Genomic DNA, 23,444 nt, shown 5'->3' with positions numbered 1-23,444 from the left:
GGGGTCAGGTCTATATCTATAAGTGCCCACCTTCACAGCATGTATCCGCCTTTATCGCCTTATTGTTACCATTCTTGCTGATTAAAACCGTCTAGTTAATATAGCCAAGATCGTTCCTTCCTGGAAAAGAGTTCTTCAGTGTCTCTGGTATCTTTTCTTTGGCCTTATCAATCACCAACCATTAGATGGAGTGTTCACTGTGGCCCATTGTGATGAAATGCTCTACTAGTGGTGCCGCAATTGCTTTAGTCCTTCTTTTGGACCGATGTTCTGTAATCTGTACTCTGATCTGTCTACTGGTCTTCCCTACATATACCTTGCTGCAAGGACATAAAATGAAACAGGTGCTTTTGCATGTGCTGTGAAAGTTAAAGTGCCAATCTTTGTTATCGACCTCAACATTGATCTTAATCATAGTAAATTTACATACAACACACCTATCACATAGGTAATGTCCATTGACAGGAGGCAGTCCCAAGAATGATCTCAAATTGGCCTGTTGCGTGGCTTTCGAGCCGTTGGCAGATACTAGATACTGCTTAAGATTTTTGCCTTTTTTAAAGACAAAAAGTGGGGGTTCCATCTCAGGCAATTGAGTTGGAGGATATGGAATTGCTATGCGGGCTGAATGTGCTGACACATGCAGTCCTGGCCATCTCCTCCTTTTGTGTGGTCTAAGAGGTTAGCTCTATCCATGTTTCTGGCTCTTTTTTGCACTTATTGAGGCATGTCTGGGATAGCCCCTGTCAAGGAACCTGTTCAATGCAGCCAGAGGGGGAATGGGGGGGAATGTGTTAGGGAGAATGTTCATTTCTGTGCCAATTCCTTTTAACCTTAGAGACCCTCAGCTCGTTTGCTGGACTCAGGGCTTTTTAATGGTTTACTCCAGAGTGAGTGGGACTTTCTCACTCCTGTGTTTTCCTGACTATGATTTTCTATGTTCCTTACTGTTTTATGGAGTCTGATAAACTCCATAGGCATCTGCTTTTGCATTGCTTGTAACACAGCACCTTTTGTGCAGTGCCACTGAGAAGTCCCTTGGACTTCCCTTAATGTTGAACTACATTTTCTTGGGTGAACTACTGTTCAATAGTAAGATGACCCCTGTCTTACTTAACTTTACCTTTACCTTTTCCTTTGTGGGCCCAGCACACACCACCCTATGTGGAGTGCTCGGGGGTTACATAGTAACTCATTTAATCTATTCCTCATGTAACAAGTTGTTGCAGTAACTCTTGAACGGCTGGTGGCAGTGGTTTCTTTTTTTACTACCTGGTCACCTGTACCTGCAGGCCGATACCTCAACTGTAGTGCAGCACCAAAGGGTGACCCTTTCCAGAAAATGCCCCCAGTCTTTTTTTAGCATTTCTTGTCAGTTTCTTCTGGGCTTTTACTCGGTTTGCATCAGGTTTAAGTCGTTTCTGTGTTTTGCCTTTGGCGGACTTCAACGCTGAAACCCGCCCAGGCCCCAATGTGTCTGGAAAGACACGAAGAGAGGGAGGGTCCCAAAACTGCACTGTGTCGTCTCTAGGCGTGCCTGAGTGAAACCAGTTCCAATTGGCCAGCTGGCTGCCACCCTGCTGTGCGATTGACAGCCTATGGCTGTGAATAAATGGGAACTTCCAAAAACCCTGCTTTTTATGCGACTAGAAGCAGAGTTGACCACTGGAGAACAACATCTGTAGCAGAAGACGAGAGAAGATGCCAGCAGCATCCTCCTGGACCTCAAAGTGCCTGGTGAAGCCCTACAGCTGTGCTGACCCCCTTTTTTGAATTGACAGGTAAGACCCGTACGGCATGACTTCCTCCCTTAGTCTGGTGGGACCAACTAGCCTCAAGACAAACTATTTTGGCGCAACCCCCAACTTGCTGCAACTATCCATGGCTACAGAATCACAATACCCGGGGTACCTTGACCATCTGCGAGTGAATTGTCTTCGGAAGTGCGAATCTGGCCAGAACTGTGGGCATCCAGAGGACCCTACAGAAGCAGGAAAGCTGCGTCCTATGACTTGGTCCTGGCTCCCCAACGGCTTACTTCTGAAACTATTGGTTTTGGCAGTGCTTGTTCCCTTCCAGGTTTTAACTATTAAACACATTTAATTCTGGGATAAAAGACTCCCTGCATCCCTTTGGGAGAAAATAACTGCTTTACAGAATATCGTTCTGTTCCGATCTAACCCTAACCTTTCCTTCCTTAATAACTCAATACTGCAAAGGCGACACACAATACATATTATACTGACCTCTAATGAGCTCACCTCTAGGTGCTGGAAAATGTGTAACATATGAATGAATTACTCACCTGCTTTATTCACTTTTTAATTAAAAAGTAACTTGGGATTGATGTTACTGCTTTTTAAAGAATGCTTTAAATATCTGTAGAAATAATGTATCAAATAACTAAGTGTGTAAGTGTTTAACTGGATACCAGTATTTACTGATGTCATTGTAAAGCTTACATTACCCCCCCTTAAGATAAGCCTGGCTGCTCAGTCACACTATCAACTTGTGTAGTGCAGGCCTATATTAAAAGGTGAGTTACCGAATACCAAAAAGATAAGTCTTGTGTTGTCCCACACCAGTTGGACTGAGCTAATTCTTACCCAACAGTTTGCCCCACAAAATCACTTCTTAGCATAGTATGCAAATCCCATCGAACCCTCCCCTGGCAATGGCGAAGGACTCAGCCATGGGGCAAGTTGGAACTGTCCTTTATTTCCAAACAGACAGGGATCATACAGGAAATTACAGAGTCTTCAGCTATCACAGCTCCTGAGGCCATGTCACAAGCTTTTATCCCGTAGTAATGTCACAAATCCCAAAACACCTAACAACCAAACCCATTGGGTAGCTTGGGTAATGACACCTATAGAGATCCACTATATGAGTTGTTAGATTGGTCTTCCCATGTCAGGTGGGTTCCCCTGAGACTTCCCCAAAAACTCTTAGTTGCAGGGTGGCAGGGCTACCATTGGAGTTTGCATCCTCACACACCATCCCAGGATTTGGGCGTTGCGATTGGCTGGATCGTTTCTCCCCAGGCATGGAACCCTGTTCTGTTGACAGCGCTCGGGGTACCTTTTCAAGGTAAGACTCTGTCACACCCCCCGTTCCCTCCCAATTGGTGCCACTGATAAGCCACCTAGTCTGGGAGAGTGCCTGCCGGTTGATGTTTGGTGGTCAACGCATGTATCAATTCTGTCCGTCTTTGCTGGCTCAGCCGCGTCACGTCGGTGAAGACCACAAAACTAAGCTTTTCAGTCTTCAATTAGTGAGGCTTTTATTCTGTTATTTTTCAGGTGGCTCCCTGCCCCGGGAGCCAGGAATTTTCCATCCGCCCTTGTCCTTGGCTGCATCTCTTCTTCCTTTATTTTGAGGCCTGTGGCTTCATGTGACTTCACTACAGTCATTCTATGGTCTCCCTATATATCCTATTATTTTCTTTATATGTTAGTAGTACTCGAGCCCTTTCAGGTTCCTTACAAGTCCCTGTAGCTCCAAATGATTAGTTGCAAATAAAGCAGCTGCAAGCTTGCTCCGTTTAAAGGTTTCTTTCTTGCGTTTCTGCATTGGGCTAGTGAAAATAAAAGGAGCCTGAAAGTATGCATCTGTCCTCTTGCTACAGAACGGTGTGCATGTTCCTCTTGTATGCATGTGTGTCTACGTAACTTCATGCAGGGATGAAAGTTTACTTTGTGGCTAATGCTGCTTTGTCGTGTTGTCACTAATGGCGTCAGCACATTTATCATTAGTCAACCTGGTCCACTGATGAGGCACCTGTAAGACATGAGCTGGATAGGATTTGAACGGTTGTCTAAGTGAGTATCTGTTCCCAAACAGCAACTAGCATCTCTTGTTTCTCATCCTTTGGGCTGACATGTGCATATGGGACACTGGGGCCATCCCGAGGACCGTCTCTTCAGTATCTTCTTTCTAATGATTTGATTTGAATAGCACTTATAGAGCGCAGCATTCACCCAAGGGCATCTTCATGCCATCTAGCAACAAGAAACAGAAAAGCCAGCTAGAAGAGGAAGGTTTTCAAAGCCTTACGAAAGGCCAAATGATTGACTATCTAAGGGAGCATGGTAGAACATTCAACAATCTAGCTGCCACCACAGAATGAACGGCCGACAATGAGACTATTTCACCATCGGGATATGCAAAAGGCAAACATCGGTCGAGCACAAAGTGCATCTGGGGACATTAGACCGAAATTTTGCCTGAAGATAATCATCTCCCAGACCATAGAAGGCATAGTGAACCAGGCACAACGATTTGAAATGGATACATTTTACCACAGGAAGTCAGTGAAGTTGCATGAAATTAGGAGAGATGCGGTAGCACCGGGGATGCGGGGGCTAGTACAGTTAGGCAGCAGAATTTGAGAACCTGAAGACTGGAGTAAGTAAGCAGGCGGAGCCAGGAAAAGTGAGTCACAATAATCAATAGAGGAAGACAAGCACAGAAAACATGGAGGCGTGAAGATCAACAGGAAGGAAGGGAAGAATCGACGGAGCAGTTTAAGCCAAAAGTGGCCCCGCTGACAAACCGCACTGACTTGGGGCATCATGGAAAGCAAGGAGGAGAGTTTCACCCCCAAGTCTTTAACCATAGTGACAGGTGTCAGGAAGGGACCAAGAGACAAAGGCCATGATATCAGTGGTCCAAAATGAAGAAGCAGAAGGGGGGGCCTACTAAGAACACCTCAGTCTTGTCCCTGTCCAACTTGAGCTAGTTCTGCATCTAATCTCCCACAGCGTCAAGACACGCATGAAACCTGGCTTCTGACTCGGGTATGGACAGGTCCAGGCAAACGAGGGTCTACGTGTCATCTGCATAGGAATAGCAGAGGAAGCCATAGGATAGGATGAGCTTGGTAAGCGGTTGGCTAATGGATCTCGGATGATAGCTTTGGTGCTTTAGAAGGGTATTCTGGTCAGTCGGTTTCCAATAAAGACTGGTATCTAGAGATACATTGATGACTTTGATAACCAAGTCCAAAAACGGTATACATACATTGTTGGTGGCCATAGTAAATCTTAAATAAAAAAAGTCTTTAATGTCAGCATGTCTGGTATCCCAAACAATTAGTATGTCATCTATATATCTCATATAGAGACAAAAGCGGTATACGGGTTCGTCAGATTGAGAATTAAAATTTCTAATTTAGCCATGTACAATGTGGCCAGGTTGGGAGCAAAGTTTGTCCCCGTGGCTGTTCCTTTAATTTGTACAAAAAATTGACTTTTTAAGTGAAAGACATTTTTCGTTAATGCTACTTCCAAATGTAATTCAGTTGGAAGATCATGAGGTTGTGTTCCTTCATTAAGGTAGTCTCTGCAGACTCGCACAGCTTCTCCCTGTGGAATGTTGCAGTAGAGTGGAATATTGGAGTGGAGAGATTAAACCTCCAGCGTGACCAAAAGTTGATGGTTGTATTGAAAGGGAACCCTTCGAACAGGTTGATGACATCTGTGGTATCTGCTAGAAAACATTGGGTCTTAGATGATGGAGGCTTGAGAAGAAAAGCCAACACATTTCCCTATGGGTTCAAGTACAGCACTGCACAAGGATACAATAGGCCTGCCAGGGGGTTGGGTTACATTTTTATGTACTTTAGGAAGGATGTAAAAAGACAAAGGTTCTAGGGTTCAGAGGGTAGAGAAAATCTACTCTTTGTGTGGAAACCTGCTTCCAGCTTAACTTGGTAATGTTGGCAATGGTGGCCAGGATAGTGCAGTTTGGATCTCGCTGAAGGCAACTGTAGTTGTCTGCTAAATTAAGTATTTTGAGGGCTTCATAGTCATAGAAAGCACTGTCCATGATACCCTGCCTCCTTGTCAGCACTTTTGATGACAATATTGGTGTCATTCTGTAGTGAGGCCAAGATCTCTTTGCGACCAAAGTTAGAATTTCTTGTATGTGCATTATCTTTGCAGGTCGTCTAAAAACCCTTAAAAATGGCTTTTTTGAAAGCGAGGACTACCTTCTAAACCATGTTCGAGGGAGTGAATTTGGACCGTGGACAAAGGGAGGTATTTCCAACATCTGTCCCTGGATCCGCATGATCTTCAAAAAAGTGTTGTAGACACATTTTCTGAAAACAAAAGTGTTGCAGTTCGATTTCTAACTCCATTCTGGAGGTACAGCACATGGGGACGAAGGAAAGGCCCAATTGAAGCACAGCGTCTTCTTCTTTAGACAAGATTCTTTTGAAGGTATTGAAAATGGGGGAAGGAGCCCCTACTTTCAGTATGCCCGGTTCCTGTTCTCCATAACATGTGGTTGATGGGCAGAGGGCATTAGCAGAGGATGGGGCATTTCTGTTTGAGGTGGAATCGAACAAAATGCTGTGGTTAGAATTCTCCTTTGCCTCCACAGGCTTCTCCCTAAAAAAAGACTTATCTGTTTCTGCCTCCTTGGGTTCCTCTGTCCCAATAATGATCGTGCTCTAATTCTGAACCAAATGACTGGTTTGAGAATAACACCCTTTTTTCCAGTGTACCCCTCTGAGTTGTAGGATGAGTCCAAAATGTCTGGCTGATATAATATGCCTGTCAGTATGGGTACACTTTCTTTTTGTTGAAATTGGCCAAATCGTTTTTTAATCAATGTTCCTATTTGTTAAGGATATGATGTATTCATCTTGTTTTTGGATCACTTCCAGTTTGATGTTTTGGATTATGACATCATTCATAAAAGTAAATTCTGGCAAGTCAATATCTTCTTGAATTTTTTTCACTTGCCTTTAATGCTTCGTTTATCGTTAAGACTATCCAATCCCGACTGCATTTCATGGATATGTGCGAGAATGATGCTTTATACTCTTCATCATGAAACAGGCATTGATCACTCTTTACTTGCAGCAGTGCTAGTGGGATGATATTTCTCGTCTTTCTCTCCCATTCAATTCGAGGGATACATTTTTTGCACATTGCACCATGTATTGTACAATTACGAAATTATGTATGTTGATTACCGGTTTCTTTATTTACTTATGACAAAGTCAACCGAAGGTGGCAATATGAAAAGCTAAAAACAGGATAAATACATTTTTTGTCATTATTGCACCTTCATTACTATATTGTTGTGTGCACCACATTTTCCAACCCATCAGGGCCAGGAATCCGCAAGGGTTTCAGCTCATAGAATATCCTCCATGGTGAACACCACACATTTACTATTATATAGGTACGTATAATCCTGACTCGCAAATGCATCAATCCCAACCTTAAAGTAATATAATTGAACATATTCGTACCATTTGTTTTCAGGCAAAGGGTTAATCTCCCTTTTCCCACTAGAAACCGACATGTGTTGCTTATATATAGATCAACATTTTTAAGTCTGAAGAGCAAAAAGCCACAAATATGATGTGCAATTGGGTTGTTGCAATTGAACCTTCCAAGAGCGGCACAAAAATCTGACAGTCGATTAATGAATTCAAAACCTCTGCAGCATAACCACTGCAAGGCAAATGCCTCATCTCGATTGCCGATTAAGGGCATTGCAGGACAGTTCTATGAAACATTGGCACATCCCTCCTTTAATACCCCTACGCACCACCCCCATATATACCTTAACCCCACTTACCATATGCATTTTGCAGCAATAAAAAGTGAAAACACATTTGTGGGAAGGTGCAGGTCAGCAGAAGTGGGCCAGACATGCAACAGGCATGGGAAGGCTATTTTTTCCACTCTTAGTATTGAGAACTCATCCTTTTGACACCTCCAAAAGGCACCGAGACTAAAGAGCAGAACATTTTACACCCTCCGACTTTTTTTTGTACTTTCACCTTGTAGCCCCTCATTCAGAGTCTTGGTACACATTTGTGGAGGCCCAAAATTCAGTTGTTTAAAATGTGTGTCATTATTGGAACATTACATTATTCCCGCCATCAACCATTTAAGATATGTACGCTCACCTGGTCCAGATATTTAGACTGGATTTTGTGCCGCGCCTCACACATGCGGCATGGTCGGTCCGACTCTGGGAACACCAGTTGGTTCACGATGATGTTGTGTGTGTCGATTTTGCACTTGGCAAGTTCCTGAATAAGTCGCTCAGTCTCATAAAGGGACAGAAATTCAGCAATGCACACGCAGATAAAGGTGGTCTGCTCCTGTAGAGGTGTTAAGGGGTCAAAGTCAGCAAGAAGACAGTGTACATACAGATGAAATTGGTCTCACCGGGGGGGGGGGGGTGTGGAGGACAGATAGAAAGGATAGGATTATTTGCAAAGAAATGCAATCTGTGCTCCTGGGGTGGGAAACAAGGTAGGGAAAAATACAATGAGGGTATGTTGCACAGATAGTGTTTTTCCAGGGGTTTCTGGACAGGGGTAGGGGAGCTGAAGAGGGCGATGGGGGCTATCAGTAAAAGAACATAGGACACAATTAAGTCAATGTAGTCTGCTCCTGTGGTGGGCACAGCGAGTTCCAGAGCAAACCAGGGCAGTGCACAACCAGTTGAAGAGTCCACAGTTACTGAAAATCATAACAGTGACCTCTTCACCTGCTTGTGCACTGCCCTTCTTTAAGAAAGCCAGTCAGTCCATCAAGCTTTATTACGGCTTTAACCAAAAAGCAGCAAAGCAGCAAATACAATCAGAAAAAATAAACTGACCGGCATTATTTACAAAAGAGCACCACATTAAAGAATTAAAATCAATAATACACAAAATAAACATTCAATTATTCATAGAAATTGTGTACCACGGAAGCAGTTAAGGTGAACAAAATTCATGCCAGTACAAGATCAAGATCTATATAAGGCTGTGTCATGGCATCACCTATTTTAATTCTCTTTAGCCATCCCCTGTGCATATATAACCAAAAGAGTGGGATCAAGCATTTCACACGTAATAACTTGCATCCCTCACAAAACCTCAAGAAGATTTTCAGAAGCATTATTGGTGCAGGGTTCTGGGAATCCCACCCAGTGAATCTTAAAGGGTTTTATTACACAAAGTTCTAACCAAATCCTCCTAAGGCTCAAACTTAAAAGAGAAGGGGTTTGACGTAAAGAAAACAGCACAAGAGATTGGCCAGTATTTGAATGTTCGGAAATCTGTATACAAAAATAAACTATCAAGAACAAATCGAACTATAGTCAATCTAGTACTAACTATTAGGGGAGTTTTCCTAAAGTCTACCCGTGGTAAGACTTTAGGAAACTATCCCTTGGTACAGTGCTCCAACTTCTAGTGTAGGCCTGTACCACTCAAGGTATTGGTAGTCTGGCAGAGCAGCCCAACTTTTCTTAGGAGGGAGATGTGAGCTGTAGGCAAGTACTAAGAACCTAGAGTATACATAGGCCCAACAATACTCTTGCAGTCTTTTAGTTAAATCAAAATAGTTATTTATTTCATATACACAAGGTTAACTTAAATCCTCACTATTTCAAACTAATAAAAACAATAGAAAACCAATGCAATACTTCAGGCGAGTAAACCAGAAGGTAAGACACAGTTAAGTGAGCACAGTTCAAAAGGTAAGTAAATTCACTGTTCTAGTAACTCAAAACCTTTTCTGTGGTGGGAATAAAATACGATTTAAGGCTTGCATTACTTTTGAGGCCTGAAGACTTTAGCTGTCCATCCTCATCTAGGTAGGAGTTCTTCAAAGTCAGATTGCATTTTCTGCATCTGTGCTTTAACTCCAAAGTATTATGCCTACAGGACTTTGACTTGGCGCTTTACAAATAAAATAAATATGTACCAGGGGAGTGATGAAGATACAGCTGGATGCCTTCACGAAGCTGCAGACGTAGACCCGGTCGCCTGTTGCTTGGATTGACCCTGGAGGGGATGTCGCAGCAGCAGTCGAAAGAAAGGACTCCCAACAACGGATTCTTCGTGCTCCAACGCAGCTTGTGGTGCCTTTTCATAGATTCCAATGAAGAACAGTTCTCGGACGAACGATTCACCTCTCTTGCTCGGCCTTGCTCCCTGGCAATGGGACTTTGAGGAGGGGGAATCTTGCCTCTGGAAGTCCACATAAGTGTTGGGATGGTTTGTTCACAGCAAGACTATGTACGTCATTCAGGCTTGAGGTCCCAGGATATTGGCAGTTTGTAGCCCAGGAAGATCACAGCACGTCATGGGATGGCTTGAGTTGAAGGTCGTCTTAAGATTGTTTTTGCCCACCAATCCTAGGGAGGAAGTCGCCCTCTTCTAAGCTTACCTGTTGATTTGAAAACTAGGTAAGGGCAGCAGTGGTACTTAAGCAGGCTTCTCCAGTTGCTGGAAGGTGCTGCAGGCGTCTCTGGTTCTTCTGTTCCAGTGGTCGACTTGTCTACCGGTTCAGGATTCTCGCCTTTTAGCCAGGAACCCAGCCAATCAACACTCATGCTACATTCAAACTTTGGGTGGTGGGTGTCCTTACAGGACATTTAGCCTCCCAGTTGGAGCTGGTTCCAGGCAGGCATCCCAGGAAACAAAGAGCAGAGTTTCTGACTCCTCCCCTGCTTCCTCGCAGACACACTGGAGCCTCTGCGGGCTTCACAAAGGATTCCCGCTGAAAACAAGTCAAAACCGAAGCTCCTCCACTCTAGACAGTACAATGACCAACAAAAGGACAAGAACACAAGAAATGGCGAAGGAAAATAATACAGCCACCATGTTGGGTCAATGGCGACCCTTCTGTGCATACCAGATGTTGTGAAGACAGCCTGTGAGTGAAAAATTACACAAAATTCAGTAGAACACGCCCACTGCCACCAGCCATTCAGGTATGCTGGTCACTAACAGAAATGTTACAGGAGAAGTGAGAATGTGGACACAATGTAACCCTCAGCACTCCACATAGGGTGTGGTGTGTCCCGATCTCACACAAGAAAGGGCAAGATGGATAAAAGGTTTCCCCTATCCTTGGGAACAGTAGTTCTCACAAGGAAAATAAAAATATACAAAGTAGAGGCCAAATGGCTCTCTGCAACACTGCACAAAAAGTGGAACACAGATGCCTTAGAAAATATGGAGTAAAGCAAGACTCCATAAAATAAAAGCAGAATGAACAAGGGTTCCCATAGTCAGAGTGAAAGAATGTATAAGGGGGAAAAAATCTCCCTCATTCAGGAGAGCAGACAAAAAGGTCCAAGAGTCCAGCAAAAAGTGGTGGGGGTCTCGCGGGTAAAGGGGATTTAGCATGAAAAATCTCCCTAAAACTAACCACATAACACAATTTGGTACCCAAAATGAGTTACAGACCGCTTTAGTTTTTTAGCACAGTTTTAATGCCAATACTAGAATAGTTCCCTAAATTGGGGAAGAAGCGTTAAACCAATATTACAAGGTTTATAATAATGCACCACCAATTTGAAGTCCATGCCCTGCCCTACAACAATGTTCATCAGCATCCGAGGTAGGAAGAACTGGTTGTGTAGGTTACTTAAAGGTGGTTCCCACATTACCACTGTGGCCCGAATGGCTCCCACACAAAAAAACAATGGGTTCAAAAGCAGCAAAAGAAAAGTGGTACTATTCAGAGTAAGGCAAAAATGACAAATGCAATTTATCCTGTAAAGAAAAATGTAGACGTCCAGTTGTGTGTGCCAAGCGGGATTGTAGACAGGACTCCAATGCCCAGGCTCCAACAACTATAGCAAGGCAAAGCTACCACCTTGCTTGCCTTTGAACTGAAGGTGGTTTCAAATGGGGACAAGGAGGACCTAAAGATATACAGGCAACCTATGCACCTGTAGTCTGAATCCAAGAAACAAGGCAAAATTGCGGAGGGTAACTGGGTTCATTATAATATATGCTACCAGAGACTCGCTGGTCACTGATGCAACGTTCCTTCCAACAGTCAGGTGAGGTCACCAAAAGGGTCCCATTGATGGGGTGAATAACGAACAAGTCTTGGCTCCCCTCGATGCAGGAAGACACTACAGGAAAGTCCTTTTAGATTTCTCAAAACGTTTAAGTACCTTTTCTTGTGTGAACTACAGTTCCCAAGAGTAGTAAAGTGAAATTGACTGTGAGGTCTTTGTGTTTTACTCTGGTGTTGGGACAGGTTTGGGCCCTTTGTCTTGCCTTTGGCGGGCTTCAGTCCTGAAACTCGCCTCTGGCTCCAGTGTGTCTGGAAGGATAGGAAGTGAGAGAGGCTCCCGAAACACCTGTCCTTTGTCTCCAGGAGTGCTTGAATGCAACCAGTCCCGATTGGCAGGACATCCACCCTGCTGGGTGATTGACAACCTAGATTGTGCATGAATGGGAGGAACCTGCTTAAAAGGAAAGGGTTTTGGGACTAGAGGCAGAGTCGACCACTGGGAAGAACACCCGATGAAGAAACCGTGAACGAAGCTTGCTGCATCCTCCTGGACCTTTGAATTGCCTGGTGAAGCCCTACTGCTGTGCTGAGACTCCTTTTTCTGATCGACAAGAGATGCTCCGGAAGGGACGACTTCTTCCCTTGGGTTAGTAAAACCAACTAACCCTGAGACAAACTCCACTGGACCATCTTCCCCGACTGGCTGTACCTTCTTTGCTACTGCAGGAATAGAGTGCCAGGGGTTGAGAAATCGATAGCCTTGTGCTACCTCTGCAATCCAGGCAGAAGCTCCAGGAGTATCCAGAGTGCAGGACTCTGTGAGTGCAGGAAGCCCAATCAGTATCCAAGAAAATAAAACCTTTCCCGGGCAAGTGCACGACTATAAAAAGGAAATTCTTGATCTAGCATGGCAGGAAGAAAGTCGAAGGACAAGATGACCAAGGAATAAAAAAAATTAAAAAAAATAAAAAACTCGTGGCACAGACATGTTGGACACTAGCCACTGTTGGTAGCCAAATGCGGTAAGGCTAACAAAAAGTACATTAAAAAGTAACTTCTGGAACTGGTTTAGCCGTACGCACACATTAGGTAACCTGAAAAACGCTTTGAGTGTCATACAAAATAAAACCCCATTGCACTGCACCTACGCTGGAGTACTCTGCATTCCACCCAACCTTTCAGCTTTTCAAAAACCCTGGTTGCTTGAGGCCTCTGATATGAACAGGATGCACGTCCTCTACTCTTTCCTGGAACTTTGCAAGACCTTGGCACAGTCCTTTCCTTAGTCGGCGTGGAGCCATGACAAGGAATGGGAAAGTAAGGAGAGCAAGAACATGGTGTCTTTCAGCATGCAATGGCAAAGTCACCAGATCCAGTTTTTGCGGGCAGGAAAATGAAAGTGTAGCTTTCACACAATAGTGGATCAGACTACAACTACCTGACCATCGACAGAGATGGTCCCCATAAAGTGAACCCTCAACTAGACGCTGTACTTCAAACTGCCAAAGAAATAAACTGGATGAAGACAGCCCATCAACATGAGGCCTAACTTCCACCAGGACACATTCCACTATTGGACATAGCTGCAAGGTGACCTATAGCACTCTACAGAACACCTACATACACATTACTAACTATTCAAAAAGATTCTAGATTTCACACAAATGTGTCTATACTCTGCACAATATCTTTACAAGCGGATTACTGCTTACTTGACCTCATACTATGCACGCCTTACGATTATTTAAATGTAAAATTGGACACCAAGATCATGTTCAGATCTCAGGTTTAGGAAAGCTCATGTCTAATCCTTTAGTGAGTTTCCATACTATTGTAGGTGGACAACAAATCAACCGAGGATCCAGATCAGTGCCTAGTATTTAACCATGACGTGGAGTGCTCCAAGGTTCAGTGCCGCCACCACTCCCTTTTAACATGCATACACCTCCCCTGGCCTGGCTGATCCACACGTATGGCCTACATTGCCAAACATATGCAGGTGACATGCAGATATTGCTCAACCACCATGATGAAACCGATGACAGCAAGTCAATGCGGGGTGTTCGAGACAGGTGCAGTGGTAGATGCAATTAAACTGCTCCGCCTCAATGGTAGCAGACTGGTGATTCTTGGCGGTTCGGAAGTAGGAATTAAGCCCGTCAAATCACATCAGTGTGTAATGAAGGAGTGAACTTTGACAGCAAGCTGCCTTTTGAAGCTAAGGCAGTAGTAATGATTTCACAATCATCCAGTCTTTCCAATCTGTCCTGGATTTGCCCCTCAACTCAGGGTTCCTCGCAGGAATATGCAGTCTGCTATGGAGGGTGGCCCACAGAGAAGCTTGTCTAACTGATTTTCTAACAACTTGTCTAACAAAATTGTATTAATTTCAGCATTAGTCATTTTTTATTAAAATAAAAAGGGGTTTGGATAACAAGAGTGTCCCTGCCTTTGAAACTAAAGCAAAGGATATCTGACCCTCACACTAAAACACAATCAAAAGGTGCAAGGTAAATCTATCAGTTTCCAACTCAACAAAAATATGCACAAATATAAAAGTATAATTCCAACAAAACACTGTGTCCAGGTGTGGAGTCTGTAGGGGAGGATTGGTCCAAAAGACCCCCCCCTTGCCTACATCCCCCTCCCCAGGTAAGGGCCATGGCTCATCCGGGGTCCCCTCCTTACCACCAGGGCCCAGGTGGTGGATGGCTCACCTGCTGAAGACATCGCCCAAACGCATTGAATTTAGCTAGGCCTCAGAAACCATTTTGTCTAATAAAGATGGTGTGAGCTCGGCGCACTGCAGCACGGCCCCCACCTTTGGAGAGTTTCAATTATCCCTGTGGCCGCAGATCCGCTGTGAGCCCGTCCCACGAACAAGACGGACATGAGCTAGTGTAAGATACCAACACTAACATTTCACCTTCCGCAGTGTATCACTGCTCCCAACATGACCCCGGCCAGCAGAGCCTGGGTGGAAAAAGAACTGTAAAATGGCCATCAGATAAAAGCTGAAGTTCCCAAATACTAATGCTAAAACTACCTGCCATGGGCGTATTTTCTCCACAAACCTCTTTGATTAAGAAAATCTGTAAAATCTACAGATATGGCAGACTACATGTTCACATGGCATTAACAATGAAGCACCCACACCACTGCAGTTGTGTGCAAATAGTAGAAGCGTCTCGGGGGGTTATTTGTTATGCGTATCATTGAAATGTTTACACCCCACGGTGCCGCGCCATAACTGAACTAATGCTGCTAGAGTGCAAAGAAAGACAAATGCAACCATACTGAGGGCTCATGTGAAGGACGCGCGAGAATGCACCTTCCATGTGTGTAAGTCCAAGCCCTTTATGTGCCACTACCGTCATGTACGGTGGCAAGTCGTTTTCTATGTGCTCCACCAACCTCACTACTACCTCACTTACTGTAAATGTATATGAATATAACAAAATGTTGTAGTTAAAACAGTGTATAAATAATGCGCTCAGACTGGCTATATTTGAGAGGCATGTAGCAAAGTTAAAATGTAAGCTTTGGAATGATTCAATGAGTATTGTATAGTACGCGAATGTTTATGATGCTTTCACCTAAGGTCGGCAACACACGAGGAAGATACCTTTGTGAATATGAGCAAGACCATTCCCCCTCCCTCCCAGCAAAGCCTGCCAGACGAGAGAGCAGAGGCCCGCGCCGCGCTGCTCCACCTCCCCCAACTAGGCTGGAGCCTCTCCAAAGATTTGTAGTTCCCTCTGCAGCGCCCAAGGCCACGGCCCGCCACCTGCATTATTTACAACCCAGCAGTAAACCCCCCCCCCCGCCTGAATACACAAACCCAGAGGCGCCCCTCTTAATCCCCACAACCCACCGGATCACCTTAAGTTAATGGACCCTGTAAAATTAAGACACCCAATATTATGGTAACATCCCAGCAGCACATTCATAACGACTTATAACAAGACAAGAGGACATGTACCGCCTGTCCCATGCCCTGAGACCTAGCCCCACGACCTATGGCACCCAGTCAACAGGACACTGGTAACCATGTACTGATGAATCGCCATCAAACCCCTCTCAAGATACATTCCTCCTGTGTTGCATTAACCTGTAGAATAACCTATTGGAAGATTTACTAAAGAAGATAATATTGCAATAACTAAATGACTGGTGCGCATGGCCTAGGGCAAAGAAGTCAGGAAAAGACATTCATCTCTGACACTGGCCACAGTGGCACAACACCGCCCGGATGAACCCAGCTGACCTGCCAGGCCCAGCCCAACCCACGAGGCGGACCAGTGACGTCCTCCATCCAAGGCCAACCACATCGCAGCAGCACCTATAGCTAGTCGTCACCACCCAATCCCATTGAACTTGTGCCCCCGATAGTATGTAGGTTCTGATGACGTTTTTTGTAAATATATACGCCTGTCTTTGCTATTGTCAGACAGAGCGCTCTCGGAGTTTGCAGAGTTCTTTGCATGCCCTATTCTGATTGATAAACTCCCATTTACGCTCACCCGCACTTTGTCTTGGCCTTATTCCCATCCTGGGAGAGTCCTTCATTGTCTCTCATTGCGGGGAGGATCGTGCTGGTTGGGGACGCTTGCCTTCAAGTCCTTCCCCTGAACTATTTCGGGAAAACTGAAAAATCTTTGTTACAACAATGTTCTGTTAAAGTCAATGTAAATGTCTTTCATAAAATATTTTCCTCAGATTGGCAAAGCCAATGTCTTTTCTAGAGGTACGATGTCCTTTCATCGCTGTTTGTTTCGCAGCGAAAAAAACGTCCAAAAATATGGCGGGGTGGGTAGAGGGATATAATGTTTCTGGGGGTTTTCTGGTGCTACATTCTAAATAGGTGGGAAGGGGGAGTTTGTGGGGTTAACCCCCCCAATACAAAAAAAAAAGCTAAAAAATGTGATGAGTTTTCGCAGCAAAAATCTGTGGCAAAAAATACCGCAAAATAAAAACAGCGACGGAATGACATCGAACCTTTCTAAAGAACACTTGTCTCAGGATGGCCAAACAAATGTCTAACAACTGCTTTAAATGAAAAAGTGTTTCTTTCACACAACTGAGCAAAATTATGACTTCCTGGTATACTCTACTGCCAGAATCTCTAGATATCCTGGTGTACACTCCTGCCAGGTATCTTTCAAAAAAGGGCTCACTGCCGGATGTGCATCTTCCACCACGGCTTTGCTACAATGTTCACTTTTCTTTAAAGTATAATATAGTCGTACTTCTTCACTGTTTATACCTTGTTGACTCAAGGAGTCACTTGTTCCAACTTCCACCTCGATATCCCACATATGGGGGTTTGTTCAAGTTCTGTCTGTCAACTTCCTTCTTAGTGTCTTTTGGCAATGCTTGTTCCAAGTTTCCCCAAACTGACTCATGTAAGGAGAATTGTACCCTTATTGCCGTGTCCTTCAATTCTACCTGTTCGGTATTCAAAATGACTCACCAAGTTTTGGTTAACATTAGAGCACTTCCTGCCGCCCACCAAATTCCTCTGGGTTGCCTCACTGGTGTAACATGCAGCTGAGGTGAAGCATTTTTGCCGGGCAGGCTTACCCAACTAAGGAGCATCTCTGTTCCCGCGTCTGCTTTTCACTCCTTCGCCGATGGAATCATTGGCACTCCACAAGACGGTCTCCTCCGATCCCGCAGCATATTACCAGACACTTCCCATGGTCACTCCAGGGCACCCGCTACCACTTCACCGGAGTTCCTCTCCTCCAGTACGCAACGCCTCCAGGCAGTTGCCTGCAAGTGTCGTCCACTTCCTGCACGGCACGCCTCCATGATCCTGCCTCTGGGTTCGCTTTCCGCTCTGCGCTCCCTTGTCCTTCTCTTTGCAGATGATTTCCAAGTTTAAATATCCTGTCGGCTGATTGCGGTCCCTGATATCTAGACTGCACATTGTACTTGGTATCACTTTCATTCCATAGTGACTCTTGTTCCTCTTCGTCTCAGTACTTAAGGCTTTCTGGGACTTGGAGTCCAAAGAATGTTTAGACTGTTGTAAGTTACATTGTTGGACACTTGCTTACATAACCACCATCATAAACATTACATGTTAAATGTTTGTTCAGATACGTTAAGTACTTCTGAATAATCGCAATACATCATCAGGGTCTCTGGAATTAGGGTTTCTTCACTAGCTAGAGAAAGATATCATGTCTCTCCTGTTGGAGTCATTACTCCCCTGACCCCCCCCCCCCCCACATGATCCCCTCCCCTCCCGATACCATCAGGTAGCTGCTGCCTTTCCCTGGCCACGCAGGAGGAGACTACCACCGGGCCATCAGTGACGACTCTGCAGGGTGCATCACAGACCCTTCGATTACCTACAAGAAATATGGTGTGGCCTCTTGTTATGGAGATTTTTCAGAAACCCTCCGATGGCCAACATAAGGTATTGAAACAGTACGTCTATTAAGTCGGTCCAAATGATCTAAATATGTACTGTGGCAGGGAAGTAAGACTTTACCCTTAGGTGGTGTCTGGGCTGGTATACAAAATAAACCACACAAAGTGTACTGTAAAATATACTTACTACTGATTTAGAATTGCATCAAGGTTAAAAATGATGTACTTTAAAAGCATTAATGAAGTCATAGGTATCCAAGAAATAAAACAGTTTAGGTTATTTACTGAGTGCAGACCTAGCTTTGGGAAACAGAGCACTAGTCAGAGGGGGCAGGAAACAGTGTGGGAAGCAGAGATACAAGGTAGCAGGGCCAGTTTGGCAGCAAGGGATCAAGGTTGTAGGAGTTAGATTTGACTCCCAGTCCCTGCACTAAACAAAATAGACAAACCCTGACAGATGGTTTCAGAAAGGGAGGAAGTCAATGGATTAAACAAATGGGAAACAGGCACAAGGGGTTTAACAACCACCAATAAAACGAAACACAGAACTGGGCCTATATAGATCCCAGTTCTTCCAACACCACCAGTGGTTGCACAAATTGATATAGTTACATCTTTATATTTAAAGTAACCGTGACCTCCAGTGATGGTTCCATGTGTTAATATCCCCGCAAAAATATTGCGATACAAAAATAGTCATATTATTGTGCCGATATTGAGCCATGGACCCTGCGGGGGACACCCATGCCACCGTCGCATTATTTTTAAATGTACGGGGACCCCTCACAATCTCCGCTCCCACAAATGATCCTCCCCCCAAAAAATATCGCCTATGGCGAGACAAACTACTATATGTACGGCGATATGTTTGGAGGGATAATATGTAGGGATACCCCATTGATGTATTATAGCAGAATGTGCATTCAATAAAAAATAACTTGTTCGTTCTAAAACTATGTTAATTGTTCAGGAAGCTCCAGCGCCCCAAGGTGGACCATGGAAACATTTCCGAAGCAAGGTAGGTACCTTTCAAAGTCACTTTTTAGGAGTTTCTAAAATGTCCAAATGTTTTTCCAACAGGACAAAATAAGAGAGACCGGCCAAAGTTATGGAGAAAAGTTAGCCACGTTCTTTCTTTTACCCACAGGTATAGCAGGATGAGCAAACAGCCAGATGGGGCGCCTATGGGACCCCCAAAGAAGAGTTTCAATCAAAGGTTTGGGAACCAGGAGAGCTTCACAATCTCACAGTTTCCAGAACCAAGGGAAGCATGACCAACTACAGGATCAGTATCTAAGGACCCGGTGAATGCTACTTATGACGCTGGTTGCTGCTAAAACGGCGCAGAATTGGTCAGTAGATAGATGTGTTTTCTTGTCCAATTAGGTTTGACTAGTAGCAGTTGGAGTCCCTGGATAGAGGGTCTTCAACCCACAACTCAGCATTGACCCAGACAAGTCGATCCCGATGAAGGCACTTGGGCAGGTGATCTACAAGGTCAAGAACACAGCAGCAACAGCCACAGAAGGACCACTCTGGAGAACACAACAAGGGTCACAGGTTAGCCGAGAGGGAGGGTCCAAATAGCCAGTCAACAAGAGAATTGTCCCACAATGAAGACAACTGCTGGAGGCAACCCAATACCTCATGACTGAGCTAAAGCAGAGCAGCAGCTAATCTAGGCCAGCAAGGAGAAACCACTACCTTTAAGCACAAGAGTCCAGCAAGGAAGACCAACCGAAGTAAAGGAAGAGCCCATCATGGCATCAATCAGCACAAGAGATTAGGGAAGCATGGACAAAGGCCAAGAGGGGCAGCAAGTATGGCAATAAAGACCCTGGTCAGCAGCTCACATCCATTCCTGAACTCCCCTGAAGACTTCTGCTGAGGAATGCACAGGGTCGCCCACTTAACACACTGTCTTCATTCTCCTTACACCTCCTCTGCCTTTAAAACTGTTAAAAACTACATCCTGATCGCACATATACTCGACACCCTGGGAATCACAGGTCAAGCTCTGGCATGGTTAACCTCCTTTCTCTCCGACCGCCCATCCCAGGTGGAAATCACAGCCTTTCTCTCCATTGCTCTCAACCTGTGGCGTTCCCCAGGGATCTAACCTATCCCCCTGGTTCTTCAGCATCTATATGGCTGCCTTGGCACGTGCGATTGCCACTCACCTACAACTTCCAATGCTACGCGGACGGCACGCAACTATCTTTCAGGCTACCCTCAGCCATCTCCTTCACGCTAATATCGGACTGTCTGTCCGCTATTCAGTCATGGTGTGCTGCAAATGACCTCTGCCTCAACGCCAATAAGACCAAGATCATACGCATTGGGACCCCTGCTCCTGCTTTTCCCAATCTTCCCCTCCCTCTCCCTGCTAACCTAGCTCTCTGCCCTTTCCCAATCTCCCTCCTCTTCCCTACAGCTTGCCGACTGGTGCAACTCAGTCTCACAGGTCCCGGGCCCCCCGCTAGTCCTTTCGCACTTGCCTCAGGGCCCCACACCCCATTCACCCTTACTGCACTTTAGAAAGTGTCCATCTCTGTACTTAACCCAGTCTCTACTGACTGGGTGCACTTGGGACACCTCCCCGCCGCCGCCCCTCCTCCCTCCTCCCTCCTCCCTCCTCCCTCCTCCCTCCTCCCTCCTCCCTCCTCCCTCCTCCCTCCTCCCTCCTCCCTCCTCCCTCCTCCCTCCTCCCTCCTCCCTGTGACACTTTGCACTTGCACGATCCAAATACATTGCGCAGAAAGATAGTCTCTGCTCCCCCTGGTCTTTCACCCCAAAATGCACTTGGTAAAACTGCAGAACCGCCGCTCAGGCTCATTTGCTGTGTATTAAATGGTACATGTACTATGTGCACTTACTCTGCCTGTGAAGACTATTATTGTCTCAAAATTGCAAGGGCTCTGAACGGCCATTGTTCCCCCCCGACCCCCCAATGTTCCCCCACCCTCCTTGAGCGCTTTGAAACACTTGCCTGTGTATAGGCGCTTCATAAATAAACATTACCATACCACTGAAACACATTTGCTCAGAGGCTGAACTAACAACCACATGCTTTAAAACAATAATCATTGGCCTATGTAAACGGTGCCAAAAAAAGAAAGGGGCCAAATCGAAAAACAAGGGAAGGAGGTTGCCAAAACAGAAAAAGGATGCCAAGGAGCAAATTCTGGCCCTACCACATGTTCACACAAATGCCACAAAATAAAATGGCCAGAGGTAGATGTTTTTGAAGCCCTATTAGTGCCCCAATGCACACCATATGGGTTTCATTTGGTCTGGCAGGGCCTGCCCTTTGAAGCACCTGACCTCTCCCTGCTCCTTGAGGCCGGTTAATGTCTTCTTGGGAGGCGACAACCCTTCCCCAGGGACGGCAAAAGCATTTGCTATAGTCCATTTATGGTGAAACTCCGCCCTAGACAGTGAATACACTGCTTCAGAGTGTCCTCTCAAAAGTTCAACAAAGAGAGACTTCATGCAACTACACACACAGGGTCCCAAAATCAAACCTTCTCTCAATGTATAGGTCTGGAGTTGGAAATAGCTCATTAACCCTTCTTAGAATAATTAGGGGGAAAGAACCAACATATGACATGCATTATGTACCTTAAAAGCATTTCTGATGATTGTATCTGCTTAGATTCACATGCTGTGCATATAGTACGACATCCAGTGGTAACCGCAAACTATGGCATCTTGTCTTTTGAGAAAAGAAAGGGGACATCGACATGGGCGTTCCTGTAACACTATCCCTAACGTGACGTGTAGTGTACCCAAAATCCCTCACGCGTCGAGGTCCCTCCAACTGTATTTTTTTCTGCCCTGAGGGAGCCTCATGACTATCATGCGTGAATACAGAAAAGAGAAAAGCAGTAGACCTCTGTTTCTTCCATCCGAGCAGGGAGGAAGGGTGGGCGCATGTGAATCTAAGCAGATACAATTATCAGAAATGCTTTTATGGGAAGTAATGTACGTCTTCGGATGTTTATTAATCTGCTTAGAATCACATGCTGTGCATAGACTAGCGAGCAGTAACCGGAGCTGGAGGTTTGGTTGTGAGAAGGAACAGTAGTGAAAAGATGTCTTAGTACTGCTTGTCCCACCTGAGAATAAGACCTAGAATGAGTGTCTAGGCAATAGTGTTTTGTAAAGGTGTGTACAGAATTCCAGGTTGCCGCTTTGCAAATTGACTCTAGGGGAACATTTACAATGAATGCTATGGAAGCCCCAGTGCCTCGAGTAGAATGTGCTCTGGGCTTGAAGGGCAGTTCTCTCTTAGCAAGAGAACCGTAGTGTGATGCATTTGACAATCCACTTCGAGATGGTGGATTTGGAGACGGGGCCTCCCGCTCTACCAGCTGCCACCGAAACGAAAAACTGGTTTATCTTTGAGTGGTCGCATTCTTTCCAGGTAAAGCAGGACTGCCCTGTGTACATCTAGTGTGTGCAGGCTTCTTTCTGCCACGTAAGAGGGGGTTCTGGAAGAAGGTTGGCAGTTCTATGGACTGGTTCACATGGAACTTTGAAATAAATGTAGGCGCAAACCTAGGGTGAGTGCGCAGAACCACTTTATCTCTGAACTTGAAGGAAGGGGTCTAGAACTGAAAGGGCCTTTAGTTCACTGACTCTTCTTATAGACGTGATAGCTATTAAGGAGGTGGTCTTGTAGGTAAGATACTTATTATTAAGACTTGTTTTTTTTAAAAACAATTTTTATTAGATTATTCAAACAAATACAAACCAAACTTGCAGTATATTGATAGCATTGCCATAATATATTGTTTAATCTTATTCACTGCTCCCCTTATCCCTCCCCCCCCATTATTTTGTTCTCACATCCTATACTAGGGTCTCCCCCTCTATGGGTTCCGATGGATCCTGTATTGTCCCAAACAACTCCGCTATTAGTAATTTCCAAGCCATCAGGGTCTCTGCCTCCTCCTCCCCTCCTGCACTGCTCGCTTCTAGCCATACCATGGTTTCCGCCTCCGCCCATTTCTGCAGATCTTTCCACCACACCTCTAATCGTGGCCTGTTTCATGTCTTCCACCCCATAGCAATTCTTCTCTTTGCAAGCACATATGCTAGGTCCTTTAGTTTGCTCACATGTTGAAGTGTCCGTGGTCTAGGGAATACCCCCCCCCCCCCCAACAAACAGGCCCACACTATCAACCACAATCTTGACCCCTTCTTCCGCTAGCTTTTGTGCCACTTCGCTCCAGAAGCGCTCAATCATCGGGGACGACCAGAACATGTGCACCATGCCCG

The 23,444-nt window shown here is 45.1% G+C and overlaps 1 protein-coding gene across 1 annotated transcript in view; it reads right to left on the bottom strand.

The window, feature by feature from the left end:
• Positions 1–23,444, bottom strand: part of GET3 (guided entry of tail-anchored proteins factor 3, ATPase) — a 102,389-nt gene that overhangs the window by 15,104 nt on the left and 63,841 nt on the right. Inside the window, exon 6 of the mRNA XM_069604119.1 lies at positions 7,934–8,131. Within this exon, the coding sequence (XP_069460220.1) occupies positions 7,934–8,131 (198 nt within the window). The remainder of the gene's footprint in view (positions 1–7,933; positions 8,132–23,444) is intronic.

This window comes from Ambystoma mexicanum, chromosome 3q (assembly GCF_040938575.1).
Source record: "Ambystoma mexicanum isolate Mex_15411 chromosome 3q, UKY_AmexF1_1, whole genome shotgun sequence".
NCBI classification, from domain to species: domain Eukaryota; kingdom Metazoa; phylum Chordata; class Amphibia; order Caudata; family Ambystomatidae; genus Ambystoma; species Ambystoma mexicanum.
The sequence above is the reverse complement of the archived record's forward strand: the minus strand, read 5'-3'. Positions and strand labels throughout refer to the sequence as shown.